The 25303-nt window shown below is 52.3% G+C and overlaps 2 protein-coding genes across 5 annotated transcripts in view; both read left to right on the top strand.

Annotated features, from left to right (window-relative positions):
- PPP1R18 (protein phosphatase 1 regulatory subunit 18) overlaps positions 1-7252 on the top strand; it is an 8730-nt gene extending 1478 nt beyond the window's left edge. Inside the window, exons 2-4 of one of the 2 annotated variants that reach the window (XM_021696881.2) lie at positions 1-1359; positions 5517-5727; positions 6363-7252. The exon at positions 1-1359 is cut by the window's left edge and continues 370 nt beyond it. In XM_021696881.2, the coding sequence (XP_021552556.2) occupies positions 1-1359; positions 5517-5727; positions 6363-6382 (1590 nt within the window). In that variant the 3' untranslated portion in view covers positions 6383-7252. The remainder of the gene's footprint in view (positions 1360-5516; positions 5728-6362) is intronic. The other variant, XM_044917271.1, reaches the window with a different exon arrangement.
- Positions 7253-9696: 2444 nt separating this feature from the next.
- DHX16 (DEAH-box helicase 16) lies at positions 9697-25214 on the top strand. 3 transcript variants are annotated; one of them, XM_021697163.2, is made up of 20 exons: positions 9697-10144; positions 11530-11774; positions 11865-12027; positions 12347-12403; positions 16122-16376; positions 16564-16767; positions 16845-17036; positions 17906-18016; positions 18188-18303; positions 19778-19988; positions 20176-20274; positions 20385-20537; positions 21998-22138; positions 22319-22481; positions 22584-22702; positions 22817-22884; positions 23561-23723; positions 23818-23979; positions 24271-24444; positions 24962-25214. In XM_021697163.2, exons 1-20 carry the CDS (start codon positions 9938-9940, stop codon positions 25088-25090), a joined length of 3132 nt encoding a protein of 1043 aa, XP_021552838.1. In that variant the 5' UTR covers positions 9697-9937; the 3' UTR covers positions 25091-25214. The 3 variants fall into 3 exon arrangements, with proteins under 3 accessions (XP_021552838.1, XP_021552839.1, XP_021552840.1); XM_021697164.2 differs by lacking the exon at positions 20176-20274 and having other exon boundaries at positions 9763-10144; positions 24962-25172; XM_021697165.2 differs by lacking the exons at positions 23561-23723; positions 23818-23979; positions 24271-24444; positions 24962-25214 and adding an exon at positions 23328-23524 and having other exon boundaries at positions 9763-10144.
- Positions 25215-25303: the final 89 nt, after the last annotated feature.

The following is a 25303-nucleotide window of genomic DNA, read 5'->3' on the forward strand; positions in this document are numbered from 1 at the left end:
CAGCAGCAGCAGCAGCAGCAGCAGCAGCAGCAGCAGCAGCAGCAGCAGCAGCGGAATGAAGAGTTACTTGCAGAGAGAAGGCCTGGGCCTTTGGAGGCCCGGGAGCGGAGACCCAGCCCTGGGGAGATGCGGGATCAGAGCCCCAAGGGAAGAGAGTCAAAAGAAGAGCGGCTCAGTCCCAGGGAGGCCAGAGAGAGGAGGTTGGGGATAGGGGGAGCCCGAGAGTTGAGCCCCAGGCCTTCAGAGGCTTTGGACTGGAGGCAGAGCCCAGGAGAGCCTGGAGACAGGAGCTCCAGACTGCCAGAGGCCCGGAAATGGAGGCTGAGCCCCGGAGAAAATCCAGAGTGGAGTCTGAGACTGGCAGAGCCTGAAGAACAAAGCCCCAGGAGAAAAGAGGTGGTGGAAAGTAGACTGAGCCCAGCAGAGCCCACCCAGAAGTTGGGGCTGACAGAGTCCCATAAATGGAGGCCTGACTCTGGAGAGTCTCAGGAACAGAGTTTGGTACAACTGGAGGCTTCAGAGTGGAGGCTGAGCTCAGAAAAAGAAAGAAAAGACTGTTCAGAGGAATGTGGGAGAAAAGAAGAGAGACCAGTTCCAAGGCTGGCCTCAGAAGAGATTACAGAGCTGCCGGAGACCCTGACAAGGGAGGCTCCAGACAGCAGCTCCGGAGAAGCGGAGGCAGCAGAGCAAAGGCCCAGCCCTGTGGAGGATGGTGAGAGGGGCCTGAGGCTGACAGAAGGATGGAAATGGACCCTGAACTCTGGAAAGGCTCGAGAATGGACACCCAGGGACACAGAGACTCAAACTCAGAAACCAGTCTCCCCAGAGTCTGCTGAGAAGTATCTGGGGCCTCTTGGTACCGAGGCTGGAGAAGGGGAGGCTGAGAAGGAGAAGGCGGGGGCTCAGGGCAGGCCTCTGAGAACCCTGCAGAACGACAGCTCTGTGCCCTCCCCCTTCCCACCAGAGCACGCTGGGACTGGAGGCTCTAGAAGGCAGGAAGAGGAAGCAGTGGATCTCCGGCCCCCACCAGCAGCCCCTCTGTCTCCCCCACCCCCAGCCCCACCTGCTCCCCAGTCCCCTGGGGATCCCCTCATGAACCGTCTGTTCTATGGGGTGAAGGCAGGGCCGGGGGTGGGGGCCCCTCGCCGCAGTGGACACACCTTCACAGTCAACCCCCGGCGGCCCGTGCCCCCTGCGGCCCCCAGCACCCCCGCCACCCCAGCCACAGCTGATGCGGCGGTCCCTGGAGCTGGGAAGAAGCGGTACCCGACTGCCGAGGAGATCTTGGTTCTGGGGGGCTACCTCCGCCTCAGCCGCAGCTGCCTTGCCAAGGGGTCCCCTGAAAGGCACCACAAACAGGTAGGGAGCAGCCAAGCCAGACCTCTCAGAAGCCCGCTCCTCAGTTCTCTCCGGCCTCCTTTCTTTTTTATATCCCTGTATTCTTGTCCTCCTCTATTCTTTCGTGTTAATTCCTGCCGCCACCCTTCCTCCTCTACACACACCCTTCCTTCTTAGAGAGTTCATTTTCCATTCATTTCCAAGCCCAAGGATCCTGCCCCAAATCAAGTGCTGCCCCTGGGTGTGTCTCACAGGGTGTGCCCAGGCTGCTCACTCTTCATTCCCTCAGGCTCTGGGTTCCATCTTCCCCGCCCCCTCAGCTCCCCCCACACCCCCTGCCGCCGCCCCATTTCTTCCCTTCCTTTCCTCTGAGTCTGTGACCGAACGCAGCCCTTCTGGTGGGAGACCTGAACCAAGGCTACAGCCTAGAATCTATGAGAGCAGGGTCATCAGGTTGAAAGCACATACAGCCTTCCAAGGGAGTGAATGTTGGGGCAGGAAGCCTCAAGAGGCACAGGGGGTGGCTTTGGGGTTCTAGGGAGAAATGGCAGGGAGAAGTGAGTGGAGGAAGGTCTCAGTCCCAAGGCAGGCCAGAGCTGAACGAGGAGACGTCCTAGGGTGGGGGCGGGGGAATGGAATAGGGCTGGAGAACAGAGAGAAGACTTCTGAACCCCGAGTCTGCTCCATGGGAGAGGCGCACACAGAGGCCGTTTGAAGTGGGTGACCTCAGGGTTGCACACCCCCAGCTGGGCCACTGCTTTAGACAGTGCTCCCTTCTCTCTTGGGACAAGAAAAGCCTTCTCTTCTTCCAAAATACCCCCGCTCCTTACTCCCCTTCTTCCTTCCTCCCTGGGCTTCCCCTCCCTCCCCAGGACTGGCTCAGCAGTTGGTTTTCCCCTTTTTCCCCTCTCTTCCTGCTGCCCTGGCCTGTCCCTCCCTTTGGGGTAGCAGAAGAGAGAAGTGAATTTGGAGGCACGGTGCTGAGAGCAGGGAATACAATGGGAGTTGGGGACAGGGGTGGGGGCTGAGGCCAGCAGAGGGTCAGAGGTTAAAACTGGAAAAAGGACAAAGTGCAGGAAGTGGGAGCAGCCAGGCTTCTCGCCCTGGCTTCAGCCCAACCCCTTCCTTACACACCAACTTGTTTCCAGCTTGAAAATCTCTAAGGAGAGAGAGGTCCCTGCACCTAACACATCTCCCCAGAGACCGGGAAGCCCTTCCTAGTCTCCAGTCCTCATCTCATCTGACATCCTCAGATTTGGTTTTTTCGTGTGTCCTGTCAGTGGGAAACCACAGGGACCAAAGACCTAGATGGAGCTTGCGGGTCACTTGGTCCCCCAATTCATCTTCATGTGAAGCTCATGCTCCCATCCTGAGCCATGGTACCAGCGTCTATCCTGAGCACTCTGACTGCTGCCAACCCCGTCCCCTTCGGGCTGGGCAGGTGTAAGGAGGTGGGTCTGGAGCTGCCAGGATTAGCTGTTCAGACAAGTCACTTGCTACTGAGGTTGGCCTGTGCCTTTGGGGAGGAAGAGCAGAGGGAGGCATGAAGTTTGGGGCCCAAAGCTGGGGACCATATGAGTGCAGGGCAGGACCTGTGATAGTGACCCTACCTAGGTCAGGGAGTAGGGGAGCCGGAAGCAGATCACCCAAACAGGAAGCCTGGGGGTGGGGGCCGGAAGGCTGGTAGGGCTGAGTGGGGAACCGCTGGGCCCTGGGCCTGCCAGAACTGCTCAGGATGTGGTGAGAGAATAAGGAAGCCCTGGCTGCTCTGGGGGTGGGGGTGGGGAGAAGCAGCACAGAGTTTTCTAGACCCAGACACCTCCCCCTCCACCCTGTGTCAGGCCTCCTTCCCCTCTCTCTGCACCCTGCTCAGCAGGGACTAGAATGCCTTGTCCCAGCTCTGACCCAACCCACTTGCTTGGGGACCAGAGGACCACCCCCCTTCCCTAAATAACTTCTGTTTGCAAGCTAATGCCATTAAACATATCCTTGCCACGGAGAGAAATCCCAGCCCTGCCCTGTGGCTGGTGCCCTTCCCCAGAGGCCCTTCTAGCTGAGAGATGGGCTCCTCCCCTCTCTGGCCCCCTTGTGACTTTATATAGCTGATGGGAGAGGAGCAAGTGAGTCACACCCCTCTGTCCCCCCCTCACCCCCCCACCCCGCCCCAACTCCCATGCAGTCTGTGCATTCCTGAGAAGCCCAGTCAGAAGTTGGGGCGGGGGTGAGGGGTGGAAGGGGGCGGTGAGGAGAGAAGCAGGGTTGGGGAAGAAAGAAAACATGACTGAGAGCAAATAAAATGAATCCTTTTTCAGAGTGGATAATAAACTGGAGCTTGTTATCCCAAAATGGGATGTGAAAAGAAAACAAATGGGGCCCCAGAAGTTTGGGTAAATCTGTCAGTAACAGAACCAGAAGTGGTCCCTTTTGAAAAGCTGGGATGTAAGGGGTCTGGTTGCTGTCACTCATTTCTACCAGCAGCTCCACAGACAGACTGTGTACCTCCCACATTGTTCCCCAGTGTTGATTCTCTGTGGGGACCACATCTGAGGTCTGGACCAACCCTTCCTTACTCCCTGTAGCAACTTTCATGCTCTTATGGCCAGCAGACACAAGATCAGATCACAAATAAGTATGTTCTCTGGTATGTTAGAAGGTCGTAAATGATAATGGGGGGAAAAAATTAGAACAGGGTAAGTGGAACCTTGAGGACCAGAAAGTTGGGGGAGTGAATATGAACTTTAAATAGGGTGACTGGGAGACAGGGAGCCATGGAGGTATTTGGGGGAAGAGTGTTCCAGGTAGAAGGAATAGCCAGTGCAAAGGCCCCAAGACGGGAGTGCCCTTGCTTCGAGGAACCTTGACCAGGGTGGCCAGAGCGAGAGCAGATGAGAGGTGAGGTGGGGCATGGCACAGTGGGACTACCCTGTGGGCCTTAGTCAGGCTCTGGCTTTTCCTCCCAGTGAGATGGCCCTACCAGCCGTCCAGCCCCCACCATGGTTTGGAGCCTCTGAGTTCCAGCTTCCCTTGGGGACCCAGGTTTCACATTCCATACAGCCCTTAGCATCCACCTGTCCAGCCACCCTCCCGGCTTCTCTCTTCTCACACCCCAGCCCATGCGGAGATGCAAGGATGCAGGGCCCAAGCCCTGAGTTTCCCAAACAGGTGCCTGGGAAGGCCTGAGTAGATCATCCGGACCTTTCCAAGTAGTTCACATGGAATCCTCCTGTTTGTCTCCTTAATCGCTTTGGCTCCCAGAGTTAATCCCACTCTGCCCCTGCCCCCTGAGCTTCTTAAAAGGGCAAGGGGAAGGGTAGAAAGGCAGTGAGAACAGCTGGGGCTCGCCTGCTCTTGGGACAGTGTGTTTGTGGATTTTCTGCCCCCTCCAGGTCCCCTCTGGCCTTTTGCCTGTGTCTCTGCATGCCTCTCCTGGTGCATTCTCCACCCCAACCTGTGTTTGCATGGACTTTCCTCTCTGCCCCTGTCACCTCCCGCAGCTGTACCTTGCAGGGACTCAAGGGCCCATCTCCCCTGCCTGTTAGGGGAGAGTCTTGTTTCCTCTGGGCCTTTTGATAGGTCTCTTCTTCCCTCCCAGGCCCCAGCCCCACTTTGTTGTCGGTCCACTCCAGCTATAGAGGAGTGAGGCGAGCAGGAGGGCACAGGTGTCCAGGGTCCTGGGTTTCCCAGGAACTTCAAGGGGCTGAGGGTGTGGAAACCAAAGTGCTTGGCTTTGCTTTTGCCTGGGACTCCCTCCAGCCAGCTATTTCCTGCCAGCTCAAACTTCCCTCCTCCTCCAGGAAGCCTTCCTGGTTGCCCTCACGATGCCCAAAGAGTCAGTTCTGATTACGGGAGTTATCTTCATGTATCTTCATTTTTTTTTACTCTTCCACCACCCACAGTCTAAAAAGTAGGGACCCGAGTCCTGTATTACCCACCTCTACCACCTCTGCCAAAGCCCAGGCCAGTCTGATGTTTTGGAAATGATAGGATAGAAGAGGGAAATTCTGGGATTAGAGAGCCTGTGTCAAAAGGAAAACTCGACCCCTGGGTCCCAGAGTGGATGCGCAGGGCAAAGTCAGTAGGGTGCCCAAATCCAGCTCCCCTCCCCCACCTTGCGTGTGCCCCCCTGGGAGCTTCCCCGGGCTAAACTCGGGGCCTCCCCGTTTCTCTCCCACTCTCAGCTCAAGATCTCCTTCAGCGAGACAGCATTGGAGACCACGTACCAATACCCCTCCGAGAGTTCGGTGCTGGAGGAGTTGGGCCCGGAGCCTGAGGCTCCCAGTGCCCCCAGCCCCCCAGCGGCCCAACCCGAGGACGAAGAGGATGAGGAGGACCTGCTGCTGCTACAGCGGGAGCTCCAGGGCGGGCTGCGCACCAAGGCCCTGATCGTGGGTGAGCGAAGGCTCGGCCTGGCCGAGGGCACCCCCTGGTGTTCATAGCGGACACTGCGGTCCAGGAGGGAAGGGGAGGAATTAATAACGTTGGTGCTTGGAAGAGACTTGACCTCTAGCCCCACCCGCTCCTTTACAAGTGGGGAAATCGAGGTCTTGGGAACTGAAGTGCACAAGGGGTCTCCAGATTTCAAAACCAGGACTCTTTCTGAGCGCTCTAGTGTGGTTAAAACACAGGGTTTGGGTCAGACAGGCCTGCATTTGAATTCCATCTTGTCTCTTACCTGTGGTGTATGTAACCTCCAGGAAAGCACTCACCTCTGGTCTCCGTTTATTAATTATGAAATGGGGTTAATAATAACCACCTCCTGGGGTTTACTGAGAGGGTTCAGTAATTTTTGTGAAGCACCTTGGAACTATGGCTGGACATCAAATGACTTCGCCTCATCTGGGGTTATTGTGGGATTAAACAAGTTGTAAGAAGGCCTGGCACAGAACGCAGGCTAAATGGGTGATGGCTACTGTTCCTGCAGTAGCAAGCGCTCGGCATGGAAGATCAGTGCAGAGAGTAAGTGGGGAAGATGGGGGGCAGAGGCCCTCACTCATTCTCTACCATTATTGCCTCCTCTCCCACAGATGAATCCTGCCGGAGGTGACCCTCTTCCAACATAGGGCCTATACCCACCCTTTCCCAGAACTGAAGATCCTGGAACCCAGAAGACTGAGAACAGAGAGACCCCGAACATGAGCTTGGCCGGGAAGAGCAACCAACATCTTCCAACTTGCTTTCCTCATCCTGTTTATGGGAGCAGAGCTAGTCACCCAGTTTCCACCCTCACCAAAGGTCCCTGGTATGAGTGTGTCAGACATGCTGGTGGCATCCGAGGTGATTCAAAAGTGAGCATCAAGTCCTGAGGAGGATCACAGTGCTCACTGGGGCTGGAGGTGGAGCACCTCCTCCATCTCCCCGGGCAGGTACACTCTCCCTTCAGCCTCCCTTGCCTCCCCACCACCCCCTGGGGGGCTCTTAGGATTTAAGCACTCATCCTGGGTAGCCTGCCCCCACTCCATTTACAGGCCCCTCTCCTTCCTATTCCTTAGGCCACTGCCCCTTTGTTTACACCTCCTGCCTCCTCTCTTGACCACCAGCCTGGTTTACAAACCCCGTTAGCTCCCAGCCCCACCTGCCGAAGTCCCAGGTTTACAACCATACCTACTTGTTGAGTCCATGTGGAACCCTCCCCCCTGTCCCTGGCAGTTGCCTCATTGGGGGCGTGGCTTCCTCCACTTTTGCTCAGTATTACTGTACCTCAGTTTTCCCCAAGAAGGAAGGCTGGGAATCTTAGCCCTGTACCCCCATCCAGTTATTTAATTCTGTTCCTCCTAGTGGTCCACAACTGAATTGAATTGCAAGGGTGAGGGGTGACTAACAAGGCACCTCAATTCGTCTTCCCCATTTCTCCTTCCTCATCCACTGCCTGTTTGTTTTTTAAGTTTTCCATAATAAAATGGAGATCTCTCCAACTCTCCTGCTGCTTTTCCTTCTTTAGCAAAAAAAGTGCTGGTGGGGGAGGCTGTGTGTTCCTCATTCCAAGCCTCTCCCATCTTCCTATTGGCCATGAAGAGGTAGTGGCCAGGGCTGCGGGAGGGAAAAATGATGGAGATGGAACAGGAACTCAGCGTTGACATCAAGAAAGGGCTCTGGGAGAGCCCCGTCATTGTTTCTCAAAGGACTGGCAGGAAAAGGACTGACTTGAGGGAGGGTAGGAGGAATCCGCTAAGCTGGGAGTGCCGGGCGCCTGGGTGGCTCAGTTGGTTAAGCGACTGCTTTCGGCTCAGGTCATGATCCTGGAGTCCCTGGATCGAGTCCCTGGATCGAGTCCCGCATCGGGCTCCCTGCTCAGCAGGGAGTCTGCTTCTCCCTCTCCCACTCCCCGTTTGTGTTCCCTCTCTCACTGTGTCTTTCTCTGTCAAATAAATAAAATCTTAAAAAAAAAAAAAAAAAAGCTGGGAGTGCCGCAAGAGCAGACTGTCAGTCGGGTTTAATGAAGCATCCCCACGCCACACAAAATTATTCCTAGTACACTTGCAAAGTGATTACTAGAATGAATGAATGAACAACTATATGAACAGATGAAAAGAGCTAAAATACTGGAAGCAGAGGACACTCTGAATTGAAGGATTCCAGTATTTACTTAGAAGCCTGCTAGAAGCAGCCAGCTAGTTCGTGTATAACAATGGCTAATCTAGGGGCATTTACTCCAAGACTCAGGACCATAAATAATAAGCCTAAAACTGCTGCAATAGAGTATATGTAGTTTCCTTAAAAAGGGTCTCTCATAGACCATAGGTTTTATATTCCTAAAGGTTTAATTAAGAACCATTGATAATTCATGGCTTTGTTGCCCAACTATAGTTAATAGGGAGATTTTCCCATTTCAAAGAATTTCTCTCTTCTACAAATGTGGCAGGTCTATAGTTTACTTATCAGGTCTTCTTTTTTTCTTCGTTTTTTCAGTTTGCTAGGGTAGTAAAGACATGTTTGAGTAGTTATAGTCCTACCACTACAGGAATTTTTCTCAGCTTAGTCAGAGGAGACTCCCTTTTACTAAGTACAAAATAAATAAGACAAATTGATCTTAAACATATACCAAAGTCTTTAATTTACTAGCAAAGGAACAACGAAGGTGTTAAAACAATGAGCCAGTTTAGAGAGGGTATGAGTATGGAGGGAAACAATGCTTACACTAGTAGCTAATTAGGTAAAGATCCTAATCAGTTTTGACCTAGGAAACCAGAGAGGCTGGAGGCTCTGAGATGCCAGGGGTGCCCACAGTCCATCTCAGAAACAAAACAATGCATCTAAGAAGTCAATGCTAAGGAGCTATTGGAATAGCAGTATTTCATTTCCCAACAGTAGTGTCTGATAAGTCCAATTACTCATAGAAGTATGAAGGGGGATCAAATCGACATCAGATAAGCAGAATAGGGTAATAGGCTCTGCTTTTTTTTTTTTTTTAAGATTTTATTTATTTATTTGAGAGAGAATGAGAGAGAGAGAGAACATGAGCAGAGTGAGGGGCACAGGGAGAAGCAGTCTCCCCGTTGAGGAGGGAGCCCAATGCTGGACTCGATCCTGGGACTCCAGGATCATGCCCTGAGCCGAAGGCAGTCGACTAACAGACTGAGCCACCCAGGCGCCCCAACTCTGCTTATAAGCACCACCAGTGAATTAATCAAGCTGTTAGCAGAAACACAGAACACAGTTTACGCATTCCATAGTTGGAGGTTTTGAAAAATAACTTTCTGGGGCGCCTGGGTGGCTCATTCGGTTGAGCGTCTGCCTTTGGTTCAGGTCATGGTCCCGGGGTCTCCGCATGGAGCCCCACGTCTGGCTCCCTGCTCTGTGTGGAGTCCGCTTCTCCCTCTGCCCCGTACCCCACTTGTGCTCTTTCTCTCTAATAAATGAATAAAATCTTAAAAAAAAAAAAAAAGGCACCTTTCTGAGAGCACCAAGAAAAGAGGGCACCTTTGGTTTTTCCCCCCAGATCCTGTTTCTTCCTGCTTGGAGGTCTCCGATTATGTCTAACCTGTATTCATTCCTGCCGCAGGTGCCCGTACTAGCAAAGGTTACTCCTAATCAGCATGGGCTAATCTTTCATCAACATGGGCCTAACCTTCCAATTTGAGATATAATCTCCCCCCAACACACAAACTTTGCATTATTTTTGGCTCCATAGGACTTATATGTTTTATTTATTATGTATCTTGTCTTTCCCCCTCCCTTCAGTAAGGGACTTTTGTCTAATTAGTTCCTTGCCATATCCCCAGCAACTAAAATTGTGCTTAGCACACAGCGTCTGTTGAATGAGCGAGGCATTCACAGGCCGGCCATCAGAGGGCGACATAGAGACTTACTGGAGGCGGAAATAAAATGTTTTACCCCGAGCTTCACGTGAGGTTCCGTTAAGTTTGAACTCGCTCGGCCACCGTAGTGCTTAGGCCGGAAATGACCGGCCGTTTCCGGTCTCCCCGATCCGGGAAGACGGTTTCGGGCTGTCGGAAACCGAACCCCAAGGTCCTAAGGCAGGTCCTTTGCGGAACTCAGACTCCAGCCCAGGGTTCCAGGCCTCCGGGCCTCCGACGGGCCCAACCACCAGCGTGGCTACTCGAGACAGTTCAGGGCCGGAAACGGGCCAGCGTGGGTCATCATGGCGACGCCGGCTGGGCTGGAGCGCTGGGTGCAGGACGAGCTGCACTCGGTGCTGGGGCTGAGCGAGCGGCACGTAGCCCAGTTCCTGATTGGTACCGCGCAGCGCTGCGCCTCGGCCGAGGAGTTTGTGCAGCGCCTGCGAGACACCGATACCCTGGACCTCAGCGGGCCAGCGCGGGACTTCGCCCTGAGGCTCTGGAACAAGGTGTCGAGAGGGGCGGGGCGGGGCCAGGCGTGGGAGTGGCGGGAGAGGAGGTGGAGCAGGGGAGGGGCCCCAGGTTATTCGTCCAGGTGAGGCTGGGCTAACTGTCCGTCCGGGAATTAAGCAAGCTCAGTTCGCAAGCACCTAGCTTTTGTCCGTTGTCGCCTGGGTACTGTGCTACGTGCTGGACGTCCAGCTCTGGGAAGAAGTTCAAGGAGAGTTAAGTGTTATAGAGCAGTGTTTCTCGAACTTTAATATGCGTGCGACTCATCCAGGACCCTTATTAAAATGCAGATTCCGATTAGGTAGTTTCGGGATGGGATCTTAGTTTTTGCATTTCTAACTAGTTTTCAGGTGAATCCCATGGTCCACAGGCTACACTTTGAATAGTGAGGCTATAGAAAAGATGTGTGAGAAGTGCTGTAGGCAGAAAAGGTAGGGGTAGTGGGGCACCTGGGTGGCTCAGTCGCTAAGCGTCTGCCTTCAGCTCAGGTCATGATCCCAGGGTCCTGGGATCGAGCCCCACATCGGGCTCCCTGCTTCGCGGGAAGCCTGCTTCTCCCTCTCCCCCTGCTTGTGTTCCCTCTCTCGCTGTGTCTCTGTCAAATAAATAAATAAAATCTTAAAAAAAAAAAAAAAAGAAAGAAAGAAAAAGGTAGGGGTAGTGATCAGGGGAAGCAGCCCCAAAGATTCCCCAAAATCTGTCTGATAGAGAAGGGGGAAGGAATAAAGCTGTAAAGGTGAGCTCCTGGAGGACAGGACTCTGTATTTCTTGTCTTTGTATTTCTCCCACCTGACAGCATCTTACAGAACAGGTGCTTAGTTAAGTATATGGAAGAGAGAAAGTGTTCAACATGTTCATAGAATGGCAAATAGCCTGCTTTGGTTGTCACATCTGGTGCCTGGCGGGAGATGAGTTTAGAACCTAAGTAGTATGAGCATAGGGACTTTATGTATATCTGTTTAGCATGTATTCTGGAATCTGGTACAGTGCCAAGCTTATGACAGGCCTCTGCAAACCAGTTCTTGTAGCGTATCAGTTCTCGCATTGGGATGACTTAGTCGTGGTGAAGAACAGAGGCTGAACAACTGAGAATTGGTTTTGAGAATGTAAAATAAACTCCATGAGGGCAGGGATTGTTGTCTTTTGGTTCCTAGTAAGTACCTGGTGCATCACACAGGCTTCAATAAATGTTTGTTAAGTGAATGACTGCAAGGAGATTCAGAAGCTGAGAAGCCCAATTCAGGCTGATGAACATGGTGTGAAGCCATGGGGAAAAGAGACAAGGCTGGTTTAAGATCAGGTCATTCCTTAAATTCGGAATGGGGCAAAGTAGGTTGGCAGAGATCAGGAGTTGCTCACATCCCATTATCTTCCCTTCTGATAGGTACCACGGAAGGCAGTGGTAGAAAAGCCAGCTCGGGTGGCCGAGCGAGAGGCACGAGCCCTGCTGGAGAAGAACCGATCCTATAAGTTGCTGGAAGACAGTGAGGAGAGCAGCGAGGAGACCGTAGGTAGAGCTGGGAGCAGTCTCCAGAAGAAGCGTAAAAAACGGAAACACCTCAGGAAGAAATGTCAGGAGGAGGAAGAAGAGGAGGAAGAGATTTCTGAGAAAGGGAAGAGAAAGACAGGGTAAGTCAGAATGAGAAAGGATGGGACAGGGGATGAGGGGGCGATAAGCCTCCTAGGAGGCCTTATGTAATCCTTCGGGCTGGGCTGCAGGGGGAGTAAACAGCAGACTGGGAAGCCAGAGTCGGAGGATGAGTGGGAGCGGACCGAGCGAGAGCGCCTTCAGGACCTGGAGGAACGTGATGCCTTCGCTGAGCGGGTTCGGCAGCGGGACAAGGATCGAACTCGCAATGTCCTGGAGCGGTCAGACAAGAAGGTACATAAGAGCAGCATGTTCTGTAAATCCGCAGGAAGATCCCTGGGTCAAATCTGAGGTTGGGTGTGATTGCAGAGATATTGATCTCTGGGAAGACCAGGATGGCCTCTGGTGGTGTTCATCTCTATAGTAAGAGGACCTTTGTGGGTCCTCTGGCTATGGCGACCCTCTGCCGAACCTGTAGCCCTTGAGATTCCTCACTGAGAAGGGCCATTTCTTTATGCAATGGTAAATCCGAATGAGCCTTGTGATTCTAGAGGGGGAGTGGCTGTGGGAGATTTTGGCCTTACAGCCCTCCACTCTTGGTTTCTTCTTCTAGGCTTATGAAGAGGCTCAGAAGCGCCTCAAGATGGCCGAGGAAGACCGGAAAGCCATGGTGAGTCCTAGTGCCCAGGAAGCCAACCATCAGAAGGCAAAAGAAAAAACTTTCTTTTGAAGTGGTTTGGGGTAGGGAAAAAGGACACAAAGGAAGTACAGTGGGGATGCTGATGGGCTGTCAGGTCTGTGTTGACAGGAGCCTGCCAAGGACTTACTTAAGTTGTAGAGGGGAAGAAGCTGCCCACAAACCGTCTTACTCGTTAGGATCTGAATCACACTGTGTTCGTGAGGGAGATGTGAGCTTGCCCTGAGATTTAAGGAGATGTAATCAGAGGTCAGCTGGAACATCCAAGGGGCTGGCTGGAGGACGGGGGCAGGGCAGCCGTCCCAGTGCTGAGGTGTGTGCTGTCCCGTCAGCTCGGGCACACCCAATTCCAGATACCTTCCTGCCACCTAATCCCTCCATCCCAAACATGGTCTAGTGATCTTCCTCTAGTTTCCTGAGTTTCTTGCTTCTGAATGGGGACACAGCCCTTGTAATTCATGAACTGAACTTGTCATGGTGTGAGTTTTGGTAGGGTAAGCGGTTTTCCAAAGGCCTGGTCTTCCCAAGTAAGGTCACACTTCGGATTCTCAAAAGAATTTTGAGACTCTTGATGTCCTAAAAATGGCCTAGTGGAACTCAGGTCTCTCCTGGCCAAGCCATCTCAGGACCCACCCCACAGAATGGCTGTGGTCAGAGACTTCTGAGCCATCTGTCAGTATGGGCGCAATGTTTTTATTTGCCAGAATTTATTTTTTCTTTCCTTTTCAATCATGAAAACTTCCAAACAAACAGGAAAGTTAAGAGAGAAATATAATAAACTCTCATATAGAAACTACTAATATTCAGAAATGGTTAATATCATGTGTAGTATTTGCCATGGCCGTGTAAGTGTGGGCTTTTTTTTTTTTTTTCTTTCTCAGCTTTTTAAAAGAGTTTAGACATCATGGCATTTTATCCCATCAGTATGTCTCTCCTAAGAATGAAGACCCTGTCCTCTAAAACCACAGTGCCATTGTCATACCCCAGAAGATGAACAGTAATTCTCATGTATCAATAAGGAACCTGTTCACAATAAAATTTCCTCAGAATGTCTTTAGTGCCTGCTCTTTCCAAACCAGAACCCAGTCAGGTTTCATGCATTGCATTCGGTGGTTCAGTCTCTTATGTTTGTTTTTTATCCTCTCTCAATCTCATCTTGTACCATGCCCCACATTCTGGATTTATCTGACTCTTACCTTTTGGTGTTGAGTTCTTCTATGCCCTGCTTCCTTTAAAGTGGAAGTTGAGTCTAAATCTTGCCTCAACTCAGATTAAAAAGTTGTGACAGAACACTTCTTGGGTGGCGATGTGCACTTCACATTACACCACATCGGGGGGGACGCACTGACCGTGTACCTGTTAGTGCAGGTAGCGTTTCTGCCAGCAGCCCTTCATCTAATGGGGTTTTTTTTTGACACAGAGAGAGAGCTAGCGAGAGCAAGAACACAAGCAGGGGGAGTGGGAGAGGGAGAAGCAGACGTCCTGCCGAGCAGGGAGCCCGATGTAGGGCTCGATCCCAGGACGCTGGGATCATGACCTGAGCCGAAGGCAGCCGCCTAACGACTGAGCCACCCAGGCGCCCCATCTAATGGTTTTAGTATAACCACTACTAATCCTTTCCTAAATCTGCTATTTCACTGGGGATTGCAACAAGGTGATTTTTAGAGCCTGACATTCCTTCTACATTTATTGGCTAAGCTTTTTATGTAAAGAAGAACTTTTCCTTAACAACTAGGAATGAGCAGGGCACCTGGGTGACTCAGTTAAGTGTCAGACTCTTAATTTCGGTTCAGGTCATGGTCTCAGGGTGGTGAGATCCAGCCCCACGTGGGACCCTGCCCTCAGGGAGAAGTCCGCTTCTCTCCTTCTCCCTCATCTTCTTCCCTTCCCCTGCTTGCATTGCTCTCTCGCTCTCTCTCAAATAAATAAATAAGTCTTTTTTTTTAAGATTTTATTGATTCATTTGAGAGAAAGCACAAGCAGGAGGACAGGCAGGGAGAGAGGGAGAAGCAGACTCCCCGCTGAGCAGGGAGCCCAATGTGGGGCTCAATCCCAGGACCTGAGATCATGACCTGAGCCAAAGGCAGACACTTAACCATCTGAGACACCCAGGTGCCCCAATAAATAAGTCTTTAAAAAAAAAAAAAAAACTAGGCATGAGCTACAATTCCTTCTTAAAAGGCAGAGCAAATGGGGCACCCGGGGGGGCTCAGTTAAGCATCTGAATTGATTTCAGCTCAGGTCATGATCTCAGGGTTGGGAGATTGAGCCCTGCTTTGGGCTCTGAGCTCAGCGCAGAGTCTGCTTGATAGTCTCTCTCTCCCTCTCTTCCCCTTCCCACTCATGCTCTCTCTCTCTGAAAAATAAATAAATAAGCAAACAAATAAACAAATAAATCTTAAAAAAAAAAAGGGCAGAGGAAACGTTTAATTACTAATTTTGAGAGAAAGGAGTTTGATGTAACAGTCACCTCACTGGTAACAAAAGCTTTTTTCCCATTTTTTGTGTGTATGTGTGTCACATTGGACTCATGAATTTTTATTTCTCAATATTTTATAGTTGCATATCATTTTTCTTTTTGATAAATTGCACTGAGTTGGGTTGTTTTGGGTTTTTTGGTGGTTAATTTTATTTTTTTTTCAGTAATCTCTACACCCAGTGTGGGGTTCGAACTCAGGACCCCGAGATCAAGAGTTGCATGCTCTTCTGACTGAGCCATCCAGGGGCCCCTCAAATTGCCCTGGTTTTTTTGCCCATATTTTAAAAGAACATGCATCTGCTCCCTCCATCAGGTTGAAAGAGTATTTGATTGTGGTACTCAGATCATGAGCTTGAGCTCCTTTTAAGTCTTCATAGAACAAACAAGAAAAGCCAAGCAATTAAATAGAATTGGGGCCCCCAAGGAGAGGGCTTGATGAGGTTTTGCCACCACAGTAGAGGATATTGTTTTGATCAAAGGGAGGAGACACTGTTGCCACAGTGGGAGGGCTCATGGTGAGAGCTGAGAAAGGCCTTACGGATGTGCCCAGTCTTTTACTATCATCCATAATCTGTCCCGAAAAGCACCTGTCAAAGGAAACATGTAGAAGCCAGATGACACATTGTATGAATCGGGGAGACGTTAGTCCCAGAGGCTAAGCATTTCTGATTACATCTTGCTTTATAACACTCTCTGATGCTATACTTCCAGTTTTTTGTATATAGTGTATTTTTCCCCTCTTCCCAAACTATAGTCATTTGATTTCAGACCAGGGAGCATCTAACTGAGGCTGAAGATTACGTCCTGTTGGCACATCCAGTGGTTTCTAATAGTCCCACTTGTTTTCAGTTTGAGACCTGTGCTTCTAAATGCTGGTATTAGCCCTTTTGTTTTCCTCCTTTCCACTAAGTCGAATAAAATAGTAAGAAGAAAATCTAAAATATTCAAATAATTGCCCTAGTGTATTTATGTTGACAAAGATGGTGAGGCTGTCCCGAAGGACCTTCCAGCAGGATTGTGCTGCTAGAAGATAGTGTGTAGGGTCAGTGTGTGGCTTTCAGACGGGCCCAGCTTGGGGCACACCATTAGTGAGGTTGGACATTGCCAAGGGCCACTGCTGGCCTGTCAGGGAATTTGTAACTCTTACGGACAGGTAAGGAAGGGGTTGCTGTCCCAGCGAGATGAAGATTTGGCTGCCCTGTCCTAACCCAGGTCCCTGAGCTGCGGAAGAAATCCCGCCGAGAGTACTTGGCTAAGCGGGAGCGAGAGAAGCTTGAGGACCTGGAGGCAGAGCTGGCTGATGAGGAGTTCCTTTTTGGGGATGTGGAGCTGAGCCGACATGAACGGCGGGAGCTCAAATACAAGCGGCGAGTTCGGGATCTGGCCCGAGAGTACCGGGCGGCTGGGGAGCAGGAGAAGCTGGAGGCCACCAATCGTTACCACATGCCCGAGGAGACCCGAGGCCAGGTGAGGCAAAGCGGAGTCCACTTCAGCCCTGCTCCCCAAGCTGAGGGGAGGGAAGTCTTCAGGGCACTGGACAGTGCCTTGGCTGACCCCTTTGTCTTGCCTTTCCCAGTGGGTGGGGATAGTGACCGGGAAGGAGAGGCCTGGGAAGAGGGCATTCCTCTGTCTTCACATGTCCTTCTTTCCACAGCCAGCACGAGCTATGGATCTAGTGGAGGAGGAATCAGGCGCCCCTGGGGAGGAGCAGCGACGCTGGGAGGAGGCCCGGCTGGGGGCAGCATCCCTGAAGTTTGGGGCCCGAGATGCTGCTTCCCAGGAGCCCAAGTATCAGCTGGTGCTGGAGGAAGAGGAGACCATCGAGTTTGTCCGGGCCACTCAGCTCCAGGGCGACGAGGTGAGCGGGAGAACTCTGGGACATTCTAAGGAGGTCGGGAAGCCGGCCCTGAAGCTCATGCGCCTCTTTCTCCTCAGGAGCCATCAGGCCCACCGCCTCCAACCCAGGCCCAGCAGAAGGAGTCCATCCAGGCTGTCCGCCGTAGCCTCCCAGTGTTCCCCTTCCGCGAGGAGCTCCTGGCAGCTATTGCTGATCATCAGGTCCTCATCATCGAGGGTGAGACGGGCTCCGGGAAGACCACCCAGATCCCGCAGTATCTCTTTGAGGAGGTACAGTTATCCACACCCTCCAGGCTGCCGAGCACTGACCCTTGACAAGCACAGTCCTGTCAGACCTCCTTTTACATGTTTTGAGTAGTCACTTAGCTTCTCCATCTTTAGTCATTTAGTCTTTTCCACTAAGTTGTGAGTTTCTTAAGAATAAGGACAAACCCTTTTCATGTTTCTGTTCTCACTTCTGCTACCATGTCTGTGTCTAGTTCCAACGTTCCTATCGGAAAGACCTGTAGACGGATAGATGGTGGGCTGGGGACCTTCCCACACCAACCAGCTCAGCCATCGTTCCTCTGCAAGGGCCAAAGAACAAGGAGTCAGAGGACTCGGTTTCCTGCTTTTTCACCTTTTTTTGTTCCCCTTTGCTTCTGGGTCTGCCCCAGCTGGTCTGTCCTTTTCCAACTCAAATCTAGGTGAGCCTGAATGTGATTACCCAAAAGACTGGGACTCTCAGGGCTGGGTGAGGACGCCCTTGAGGGCCCTAGGGTCTGCCATCCTTATGTTTGCCCTGGTGGTCTGCTTTTCAGTTTCTGTTCCCTCCTTTTCCCCTGCCCTGTTGTACATTTATACCTTCTTTCTCTGAATTATCTTGGGCCCCAGGAGCATATTTATTTATTTATTAAAGGTTTTATTTATTTGAGAGAGAGAGCACGAGCCAGGGGTGGGGGGGCAGAGGGAGAGGGAGAAACAGACTCCCCGCTGAGCAGGGCACTCGCTGAGCAGGGCACCCGCTGCGGGGCTTGATCCCAGGACCCTGGGATCGTGACCTGAGCCAAAGGCAGACACTTAACTGACTGAGCCACCCAGGTGCTCCCCCTTCCCCCCCAGGAGTGTATTTAGCCAAGGGAAAACCTCTTGTCATTCAGGGTTACACAAAGAAGGGAATGAAGATTGCCTGTACCCAGCCCCGGAGAGTAGCGGCCATGAGTGTGGCTGCCCGGGTGGCCCGGGAGATGGGTGTGAAGCTTGGGAATGAGGTAAGATCTATGGGGACTGAGGGGGGAGGGGAGCCTGTAGGGTCTGAGGCGTACCCCACACTGCGCAGGGCTTCACACCACAGGTCCAGGCACTGACCCCTCATCCCCTAGGCCTGCACTCCCTTCAGGGAGCACCAGTCCAGTCTCGATCGCTAATGGCCCTTTTGACAGGTTGGCTACAGCATCCGCTTTGAGGACTGCACATCAGAGCGAACTGCCCTCCGCTACATGACGGACGGGATGCTCCTCCGGGAGTTCCTCTCTGAACCCGACCTTGCAAGTTACAGGTACGCATAGGGTTCCCGTCTCCCACAAGAGAGCCACCAGCTTCTCTTCCACCCAGTCTACTGCCTTCCTCCCCTTCAGCACCTTCCTCTGGCTCCTTTAATCTCTGGCCTCTCTCTGCTTTCTTCTCATCCAGCTAGTTTGGCCTTTGTCTTCTGACTAGCCCACCAGTTCTTGAATCTTTATGGTGTGGACGGTCCTAGGACTGACCTGCAGGTGCCATGGAGATGAGGTAGAAGAGACTGCAGAGAAGTCCTCTCCCTCGCTCCCCAGGGTTTAGAAAACACCAGGGTGGTAGAGTGGTGCTGTGGAGACTTAAAAAGCTACATGAAGACCCTTTGAAGAAACTCAGAATGTTCAGCTTAAAGAGGAGAGACTCAGGGGAGACCTCCTGGTTCACATGGAAAGTCAGACTTGTTTCATGTGACCCCAGAGAGCGCAACTAGCAATGATGGGAGAGGTTACAGGGAGACAGATTTCAGCGCAGTACTATGGAGCCAGAGTGGTGGGGACTGGAGGGGCTGTCGCTGTGTTGGGGCCCTCACTCTTGGGCCTCTGGCCCAGGTCTTGGAGTGGCTTGGAGGAGGAGGGGTCTGTGCGTGGCTGGTGGTGGAGTCAGGCCAGCCGAGCAATATGAGCTTTCTCAACTTTTAGGAGGCTGTGAAGTTCTGGTCTTAGAAGATCACAAATGGAGCAATAGGATAAATATGATTTGAGCCTTCACATGCCTTTCAAAAATCTCAGAACCCATGGAAGGCTAGCCAGTGCAAGAGTGTTTGGGGTGTAGGGTTTTCCCATCAAGCCAGCCTGCTTTGTAGAACAGCCGGGGACTTCACCAGCATGGTCAGGGGTGAGCTCCTGCAGGCTTGGCTGTCACCTGGAAATCCAAAGACTTGAGCAAGGATAAAGAAGACGTGGCACCCAGATAACTAAGGAGGAGACCAAAAATCCTGCAGAGCCCTCTAAGGTTGGGGTAGAAAGGCTTACCTGGTCCCTGTCCCTAGAAGGAGGCAGCAGGGCCAACAGGGATGCCCGACAGCTCCTAGGCTGTTCGAATCATGGTGGCTTGGGTCTGGCTGTTCATTCCCAGCCAGCCCGGGGAGCCCAGCCTTATTCAAAGAGGCCCTGCTCTCACTTTTTCTCCCCTTTAAAACGTACACTTACTTCTGTTGACTCCAACAGACCCGTAACTCTGACCCGGAGAGGATGTCTGACTTGTCCTGGCCTTGGCTTCCGGCCTCCAAATCTTGACTGTTGTTGTCTTCCTAGGCTGGGATGAGCTGCAGACTTCGGGGTCTTGGTCTTCTTTAACTTTCTGTTTGTCTTCCCTAACTGGGGTGATTGGCTTCTCTTTGGAACCCCCTCCCCCACATTCACCCTTGGCTCTTTGCTTCCCTCTGTGCCCTCGTCCAGGGGATCCTATTGTCCTCTCCTGGCCAACTTCCCTGGCTCACTGCTCCCCTGTTCTTTCTCCAGTGTGGTGATGGTAGATGAGGCTCATGAACGGACCCTACACACAGACATTCTCTTTGGGTTAATCAAAGATGTTGCTCGCTTCCGGCCTGAGCTGAAGGTTTTGGTGGCTTCAGCCACACTGGACACTGCCCGTTTTTCCACCTTCTTTGATGACGCCCCTGTCTTCCGAATCCCTGGACGCAGGTTTCCAGTTGACATCTTCTATACCAAGGTGCTCCCCTCAGGGAGGGTGGGCTTAAGCGTGAGGTGGCAAAGCCTGGGCCTTTGGAGGTTGTCCCAAGGAGGGAAGGGGAATTGGAGAGTCCAAAAGGGAACTGGGATAAACTGGCTATTGAGCTGGGAGAAGAAGTTTCCCAAACGGTTGGCCTTGCTGTGAGCCCTCTCCTCCTCCTCCCTAGGCTCCAGAGGCTGACTACCTGGAGGCTTGTGTAGTGTCTGTGTTGCAGATCCATGTGACCCAGCCCCCTGGGGATATCCTGGTGTTCCTGACGGGACAGGTGTGAGGCGTGGGGGGAGGGGCAAGGATGTGTCCCAGGGGAAGACGGAGCTGGCACGTGGGCCTTAGGTCACTCGGGGACCTGTCCTGCTCTCTCCATCCCAAATCCAGGAGGAGATTGAGGCCGCCTGTGAGATGCTCCAGGATCGCTGCCGCCGCCTGGGCTCCAAAATCCGGGAGCTCTTGGTGTTACCCATTTATGCCAACCTGCCTTCTGACATGCAGGCTCGTATCTTCCAGCCCACACCCCCTGGGGCACGAAAGGTCAGTTGGAGAAACCCACATTCTTCACCCCTGTAGTTCACACAACTAGTAGTGAAAAAGAGACTATGTGCCTGCCCTATGCAAGATGTGTCCTGGGCCCTGCTGCAGCTACAAGGCCCAGCAGTAGTCAGTCCCTCGCCTCCAGAGCTGGGGAGAGCATGAATTCAGCATGAACTGAGACACAGCCAAATACGTGCCTGGGTAAGTCAGCACTGTGGAGGCACAGAGGAGAAGGGAAGTCCTTGGTGTGCCAGAAGGTGGGATTTGATCTGGATTTTTAAGAAAAAAGGTAGGGAATTCCAGAGCAAGGCCTAAGGTATGTTTGAGGTCAGAGTGTAATCTAGAAGGTTGAGGGGACGGTCCACATGGTGAAAACAACTCTGGACTGAGATTAGGGAGGGCCTTTGATAGCAGTTGGAAGCATTTGGACTTTAGACGATTGGGTGGCAATCAAAGGGTTTTGAGCAAAGATGAGACTTCCGTTCAACAAATATTTAACTAGCCCCTCCCACATGCCAGGTACTGTTCTAGGGAATGAAGATACAATGATGAACAGAGCAAAGTCCCTAGCTTCACAGAGCATACAGTCTAACGTAAGTTAGGAGCCAGTGGACACGTAAATACACAATGCTGACTTGTGACCAGTGCTATGGAGAGATACAGTGCCACCTGAGGAGATGGAGACTGACCCCAGGGGAGTGGGAGTGAGGAATGGCAGGAAGGTATTTTCCTTGGGGTCTAGGGAGGGCCTCTCCTCCAGTAAGGTGAAAGGGAAGCTGAGGCCTGAACCCAGTGAGGGAGGGAGCCAGGCTGATATCTGGGAGGTAAGGGTGTCCAGTAGAGGGGACAGCTCATGCCAAGGACCCGAGGGAGGAGAGTGCTCGACCCAGCCAGGGAGCAGCAGTGTGCAGGAGTGGAGCAAGGGAGCCCGTAATGCTCGGAGGTGAGGGCAGAAAGGTAGCCAGGGCTAGAGGACTCAGGGCCTTAAGGGGATGCATATAATTCTCGAGGAGGACGGGAAGCCGCTGATGGATGGGGTTAGTGATGTGACAGGTTTACATTTTTAAAGGGCCATCTGGATGCCAGAATGATGCCAGGTCAGCAGGGCCAGGAGTATAGGCGGTGAGACACATGAGGAGGCTATTGCAGCAAGTCCTGGCTGAGGATGCGTGTGAAAGTGCTGGTGGGAAAGATGGAGGCAGGGACCTGGACCCCCTCTCCCATCTCTGAAAACAATTCTAACCGTTCTTCTCCCATTTCCTTTCCACATTATGTCCCTGTTCATCCCTCCCCTCCCTCGCTCCTGCCTGGCCTTGTCCCCCTCTCCTGACTTTAGATGCTAATCCCCTAGGCTCCTGTCCTTTATCTGCAGCTGCTTCTCTACTCGAATCTTCCAGGATTACTTTTCTAGGTCACGTGGTGGGTGGGGTCTCCGGGTGACTCTGCACCCTCTCACTCAGGTGGTTGTGGCAACAAACATCGCTGAGACGTCACTCACCATCGAAGGCATCATTTATGTGCTGGATCCAGGGTTCTGTAAGCAGAAGAGCTACAACCCTCGCACGGGCATGGAATCCCTCACTATCACGCCCTGCAGCAAGGTCAGCCTGGCTGGGCGTCCGCAGGGTCTCCGTGGGGAAGGTTCAACTCAGAAGCCTGTGGGAGCTGCTTAGAGGACAGGGAATAAGCAGCCTACCTCCGCTCAGATTTCTTGCATCAGCATTGGTCTTTCCCTTTTCCCTCTCCAATTGTCAGCAGGCCTGCCTCTCCTTCCTTTCCAGGCCTCAGCCAATCAGCGGGCTGGCCGGGCCGGTCGGGTGGCTGCTGGAAAGTGCTTCCGCCTGTACACGGCCTGGGCCTATCAGCATGAGCTGGAGGAGACCACCGTGCCGGAGATCCAGAGGACCAGCCTGGGCAATGTTGTGTTGCTGCTCAAGAGCTTAGGTTACTTGGGGTCCCCCGGTCCTCCTGAGAGAGGAAGGAGGTGGGGCTAGAGTCACTGATCCCTGCAGAGAAACTGTTCTAGCCCCTCACGTCTTTCCTCAGGGATCCATGACCTAATGCACTTTGATTTCCTGGACCCTCCACCGTACGAGACCCTGCTGTTGGCTTTGGAGCAGCTGTATGCCCTGGGAGCCCTCAACCACCTCGGGGAGCTCACCACGGTGAGGTGGGAGGGCAGCGTGGGCTGGGGCAGCATGAAGGGGTTGGGGTGACCTCTTGAGTGGTGGAGGGACACCTGAGGGAGGACTGGCTTCAACTCTTTTTCCTCTCCTTAGTCTGGTCGAAAGATGGCAGAGCTACCGGTGGACCCCATGTTATCTAAAATGATCCTGGCCTCTGAGAAGTAAGCGCCACACCCCACCCCCACCCCTGCCACCGTGGCTGGGCCCCCGGCACACAAACTGGCTGTGGTGCCATCTTTGTTACCTTGCTCTTTTTTCTCTTTTTCTCTCTACTGTATTATTCTTTAACAAATAAGTTATTAGAAAACTCTTACTGCCCCTTTTGAGGCTCCAAAGGGGCAGTAAGACACTTACCAAATGAGTAAGATGGACAAAATTTGGGGGCATGAATGGATGTGGAAGACTTAGCACCCGTGAGGAGTGCTGTGTGTACTGGTTTGGGGACTTTCTCCTTCCTAAGGTTTGGGGCTCTTAACATTTAGATGTAGTTGTGGAGGGACCACCTTTAAATGCCAGTCCTCTGCCGTAGTTGAGGGCAGAGGTCATTCCATGAACCTGAAGTGCTCTCTTTCCCTGATGCACAATACACCCCTTCCTCCTGCAGAAGTCCTGCCTACCCTCCGAAGTCCCCAGCGCTTTCCTGCCCCCACCTGCATGGATAGCCCACCTCCTCGACACCCATATTGCCATCGCCACCACCAGAATCTGTCCGCTCTGATTTGTAGCCACTGTCCCAACGGCAGGCTCCATGTGAGGACACACCTACACACAGCGATCACTTTTCCCCTTCCCGTGTGTCTTCCTTGGAACCCTCACGCGTCGCCCTTCCTGCCGCAGGTATAGCTGTTCGGAAGAGATCCTGACGGTGGCTGCCATGCTGTGTGTGAACAGCTCCATCTTCTACCGGCCCAAGGACAAGCTTGTCCATGCTGACAACGCCCGGGTCAACTTCTTCCTCCCTGGTGGAGACCACCTGGTTCTGCTGAACGTTTATACGCAGGTCACGGGGCTTGGGTGACGGGAAGGACAGAGGCCTGGGGAGCTCTGTTTCTCTGTACACTAAACTCGCACTTTTTTTGTAACCATCTTCCCAGTGGGCTGAGAGTGGTTACTCTTCCCAGTGGTGCTATGAGAACTTTGTACAGTTCCGATCGATGCGCCGAGCCCGGGATGTGCGGGAACAGCTGGAGGGGCTCTTGGAGCGCGTGGAAGTTGGTCTCAGCTCTTGCCAGGGGGACTATATCCGTGTCCGCAAGGTCAGCGCTTGCCTAGTCTCCCTGTCGCCCACACCCCCTCCGCCTGCAGAGCAAAGCTGCTCTGGGGGCCTGCAGCAGTCCCTCCAGCCTGAGGGTCGGCCCTGTTACCCTGTGGAAGGTGTGCTCTTCTGGGCTGTCTTCCCCAGACCACTGAGCGTTCCTTCTCAATGGATTCTTCGTGCATTCCTTACCTATCTGATTCTCCAGAAGCCTGAACTAAAAAGGCAGTGAGTGTTAGGGTCCCCAGGTATGTGGCTTTCCGGGTGACTGTCTTTTCTGCCCGCCCCTCAGGCCATCACCGCTGGCTACTTCTACCACACGGCCCGGCTGACCCGGAGCGGCTACCGCACGGTCAAACAGCGGCAGACAGTGTTCATTCACCCCAACTCCTCCCTCTTCGAGGAACAGCCACGCTGGCTGCTCTACCATGAACTTGTCTTGACCACCAAGGAGTTCATGAGACAGGTGAGGGCACCTTCCCCTGCCCAGGACAGTGAAGATGGCGGGGGCGGGGGGAGTCCTCACAAGCTAAAAACCCAGGTTCAAGTTGCTGAGACCGGCAGAGAAACAGGAAAACACAGTGGTGTAAGGTAGGATAAAACAGAAAAGCATTGTGTTGTGACAGTTGTGTCAGCATCTGCTAAGACTGAAGAACTGCATATTCATTCAGTGCATATTTGAATGCCTATTATCCTGGTGTTTCAGATGCTGGGGTGAGAATGGTGAACAAAGCAGATGGGATCTCTGTCCTGAGTGTATTTTACAGTCTTTATGATCAGGTTTTTTAGGGATAGTTTACTGGGGATTCTGAATGATGTGTAGAGGTGTGTCTGCCCTTGGGGTATATAAGTATTTAGAGCCTGGCACCTTTCCCCTAGCCCTGTAGTCAAAGGTGGAAGAAAGAAACTTTTTTGATCACACATACATTAGAGTCTAGGTTGGAAAAAGGGGAATCGTACGGATTTTTTCTCTCCTCTTGTAGGTATTGGAGATTGAGAGCAGTTGGCTTCTGGAGGTGGCTCCCCACTATTATAAGGCCAAGGAGCTAGAAGATCCCCATTCTAAGAAAATGCCAAAAAAAACAGGCAAGACACGAGAAGAACTAGGGTAAAGGGGAGGGGACACAAATAGAACCCAACACCAGCTCCTTTTCCTTCTGTAACATTATTTAATTTCTATTTTTGAAATAAAGCTTGTGGGAACTTTATTTTTTAAAGATTTTATTTATTTATTTGAGAGAGAGAAATGGAGCAAGAGAATTATTAAGTAGGCTCCGTGCCCAGCATGGGGCTTCACTCACAACCCCGAGATCAAGAGTCATTTG

This window comes from Neomonachus schauinslandi, chromosome 8, assembly GCF_002201575.2.
Source record: "Neomonachus schauinslandi chromosome 8, ASM220157v2, whole genome shotgun sequence".
NCBI lineage: Eukaryota > Metazoa > Chordata > Mammalia > Carnivora > Phocidae > Neomonachus > Neomonachus schauinslandi.

What these genes read in the sequence shown, in the direction of transcription:
- DHX16 (XM_021697163.2), top strand. Translation starts at nt 9,938, where the DNA reads ATGGCGACGCCGGCTGGGCTGGAGCGCTGGGTGCAGGACGAGCTGCAC. An exon ending in GTTGCTGCTCAAGAGCTTAG is followed by an intron (nt 22,482 to 22,583) that starts GTTACTTGGGGT and finishes GTCTTTCCTCAG; the next exon opens with GGATCCATGACCTAATGCAC. An exon ending in ACTATATCCGTGTCCGCAAG is followed by an intron (nt 23,980 to 24,270) that starts GTCAGCGCTTGC and finishes CCCGCCCCTCAG; the next exon opens with GCCATCACCGCTGGCTACTT.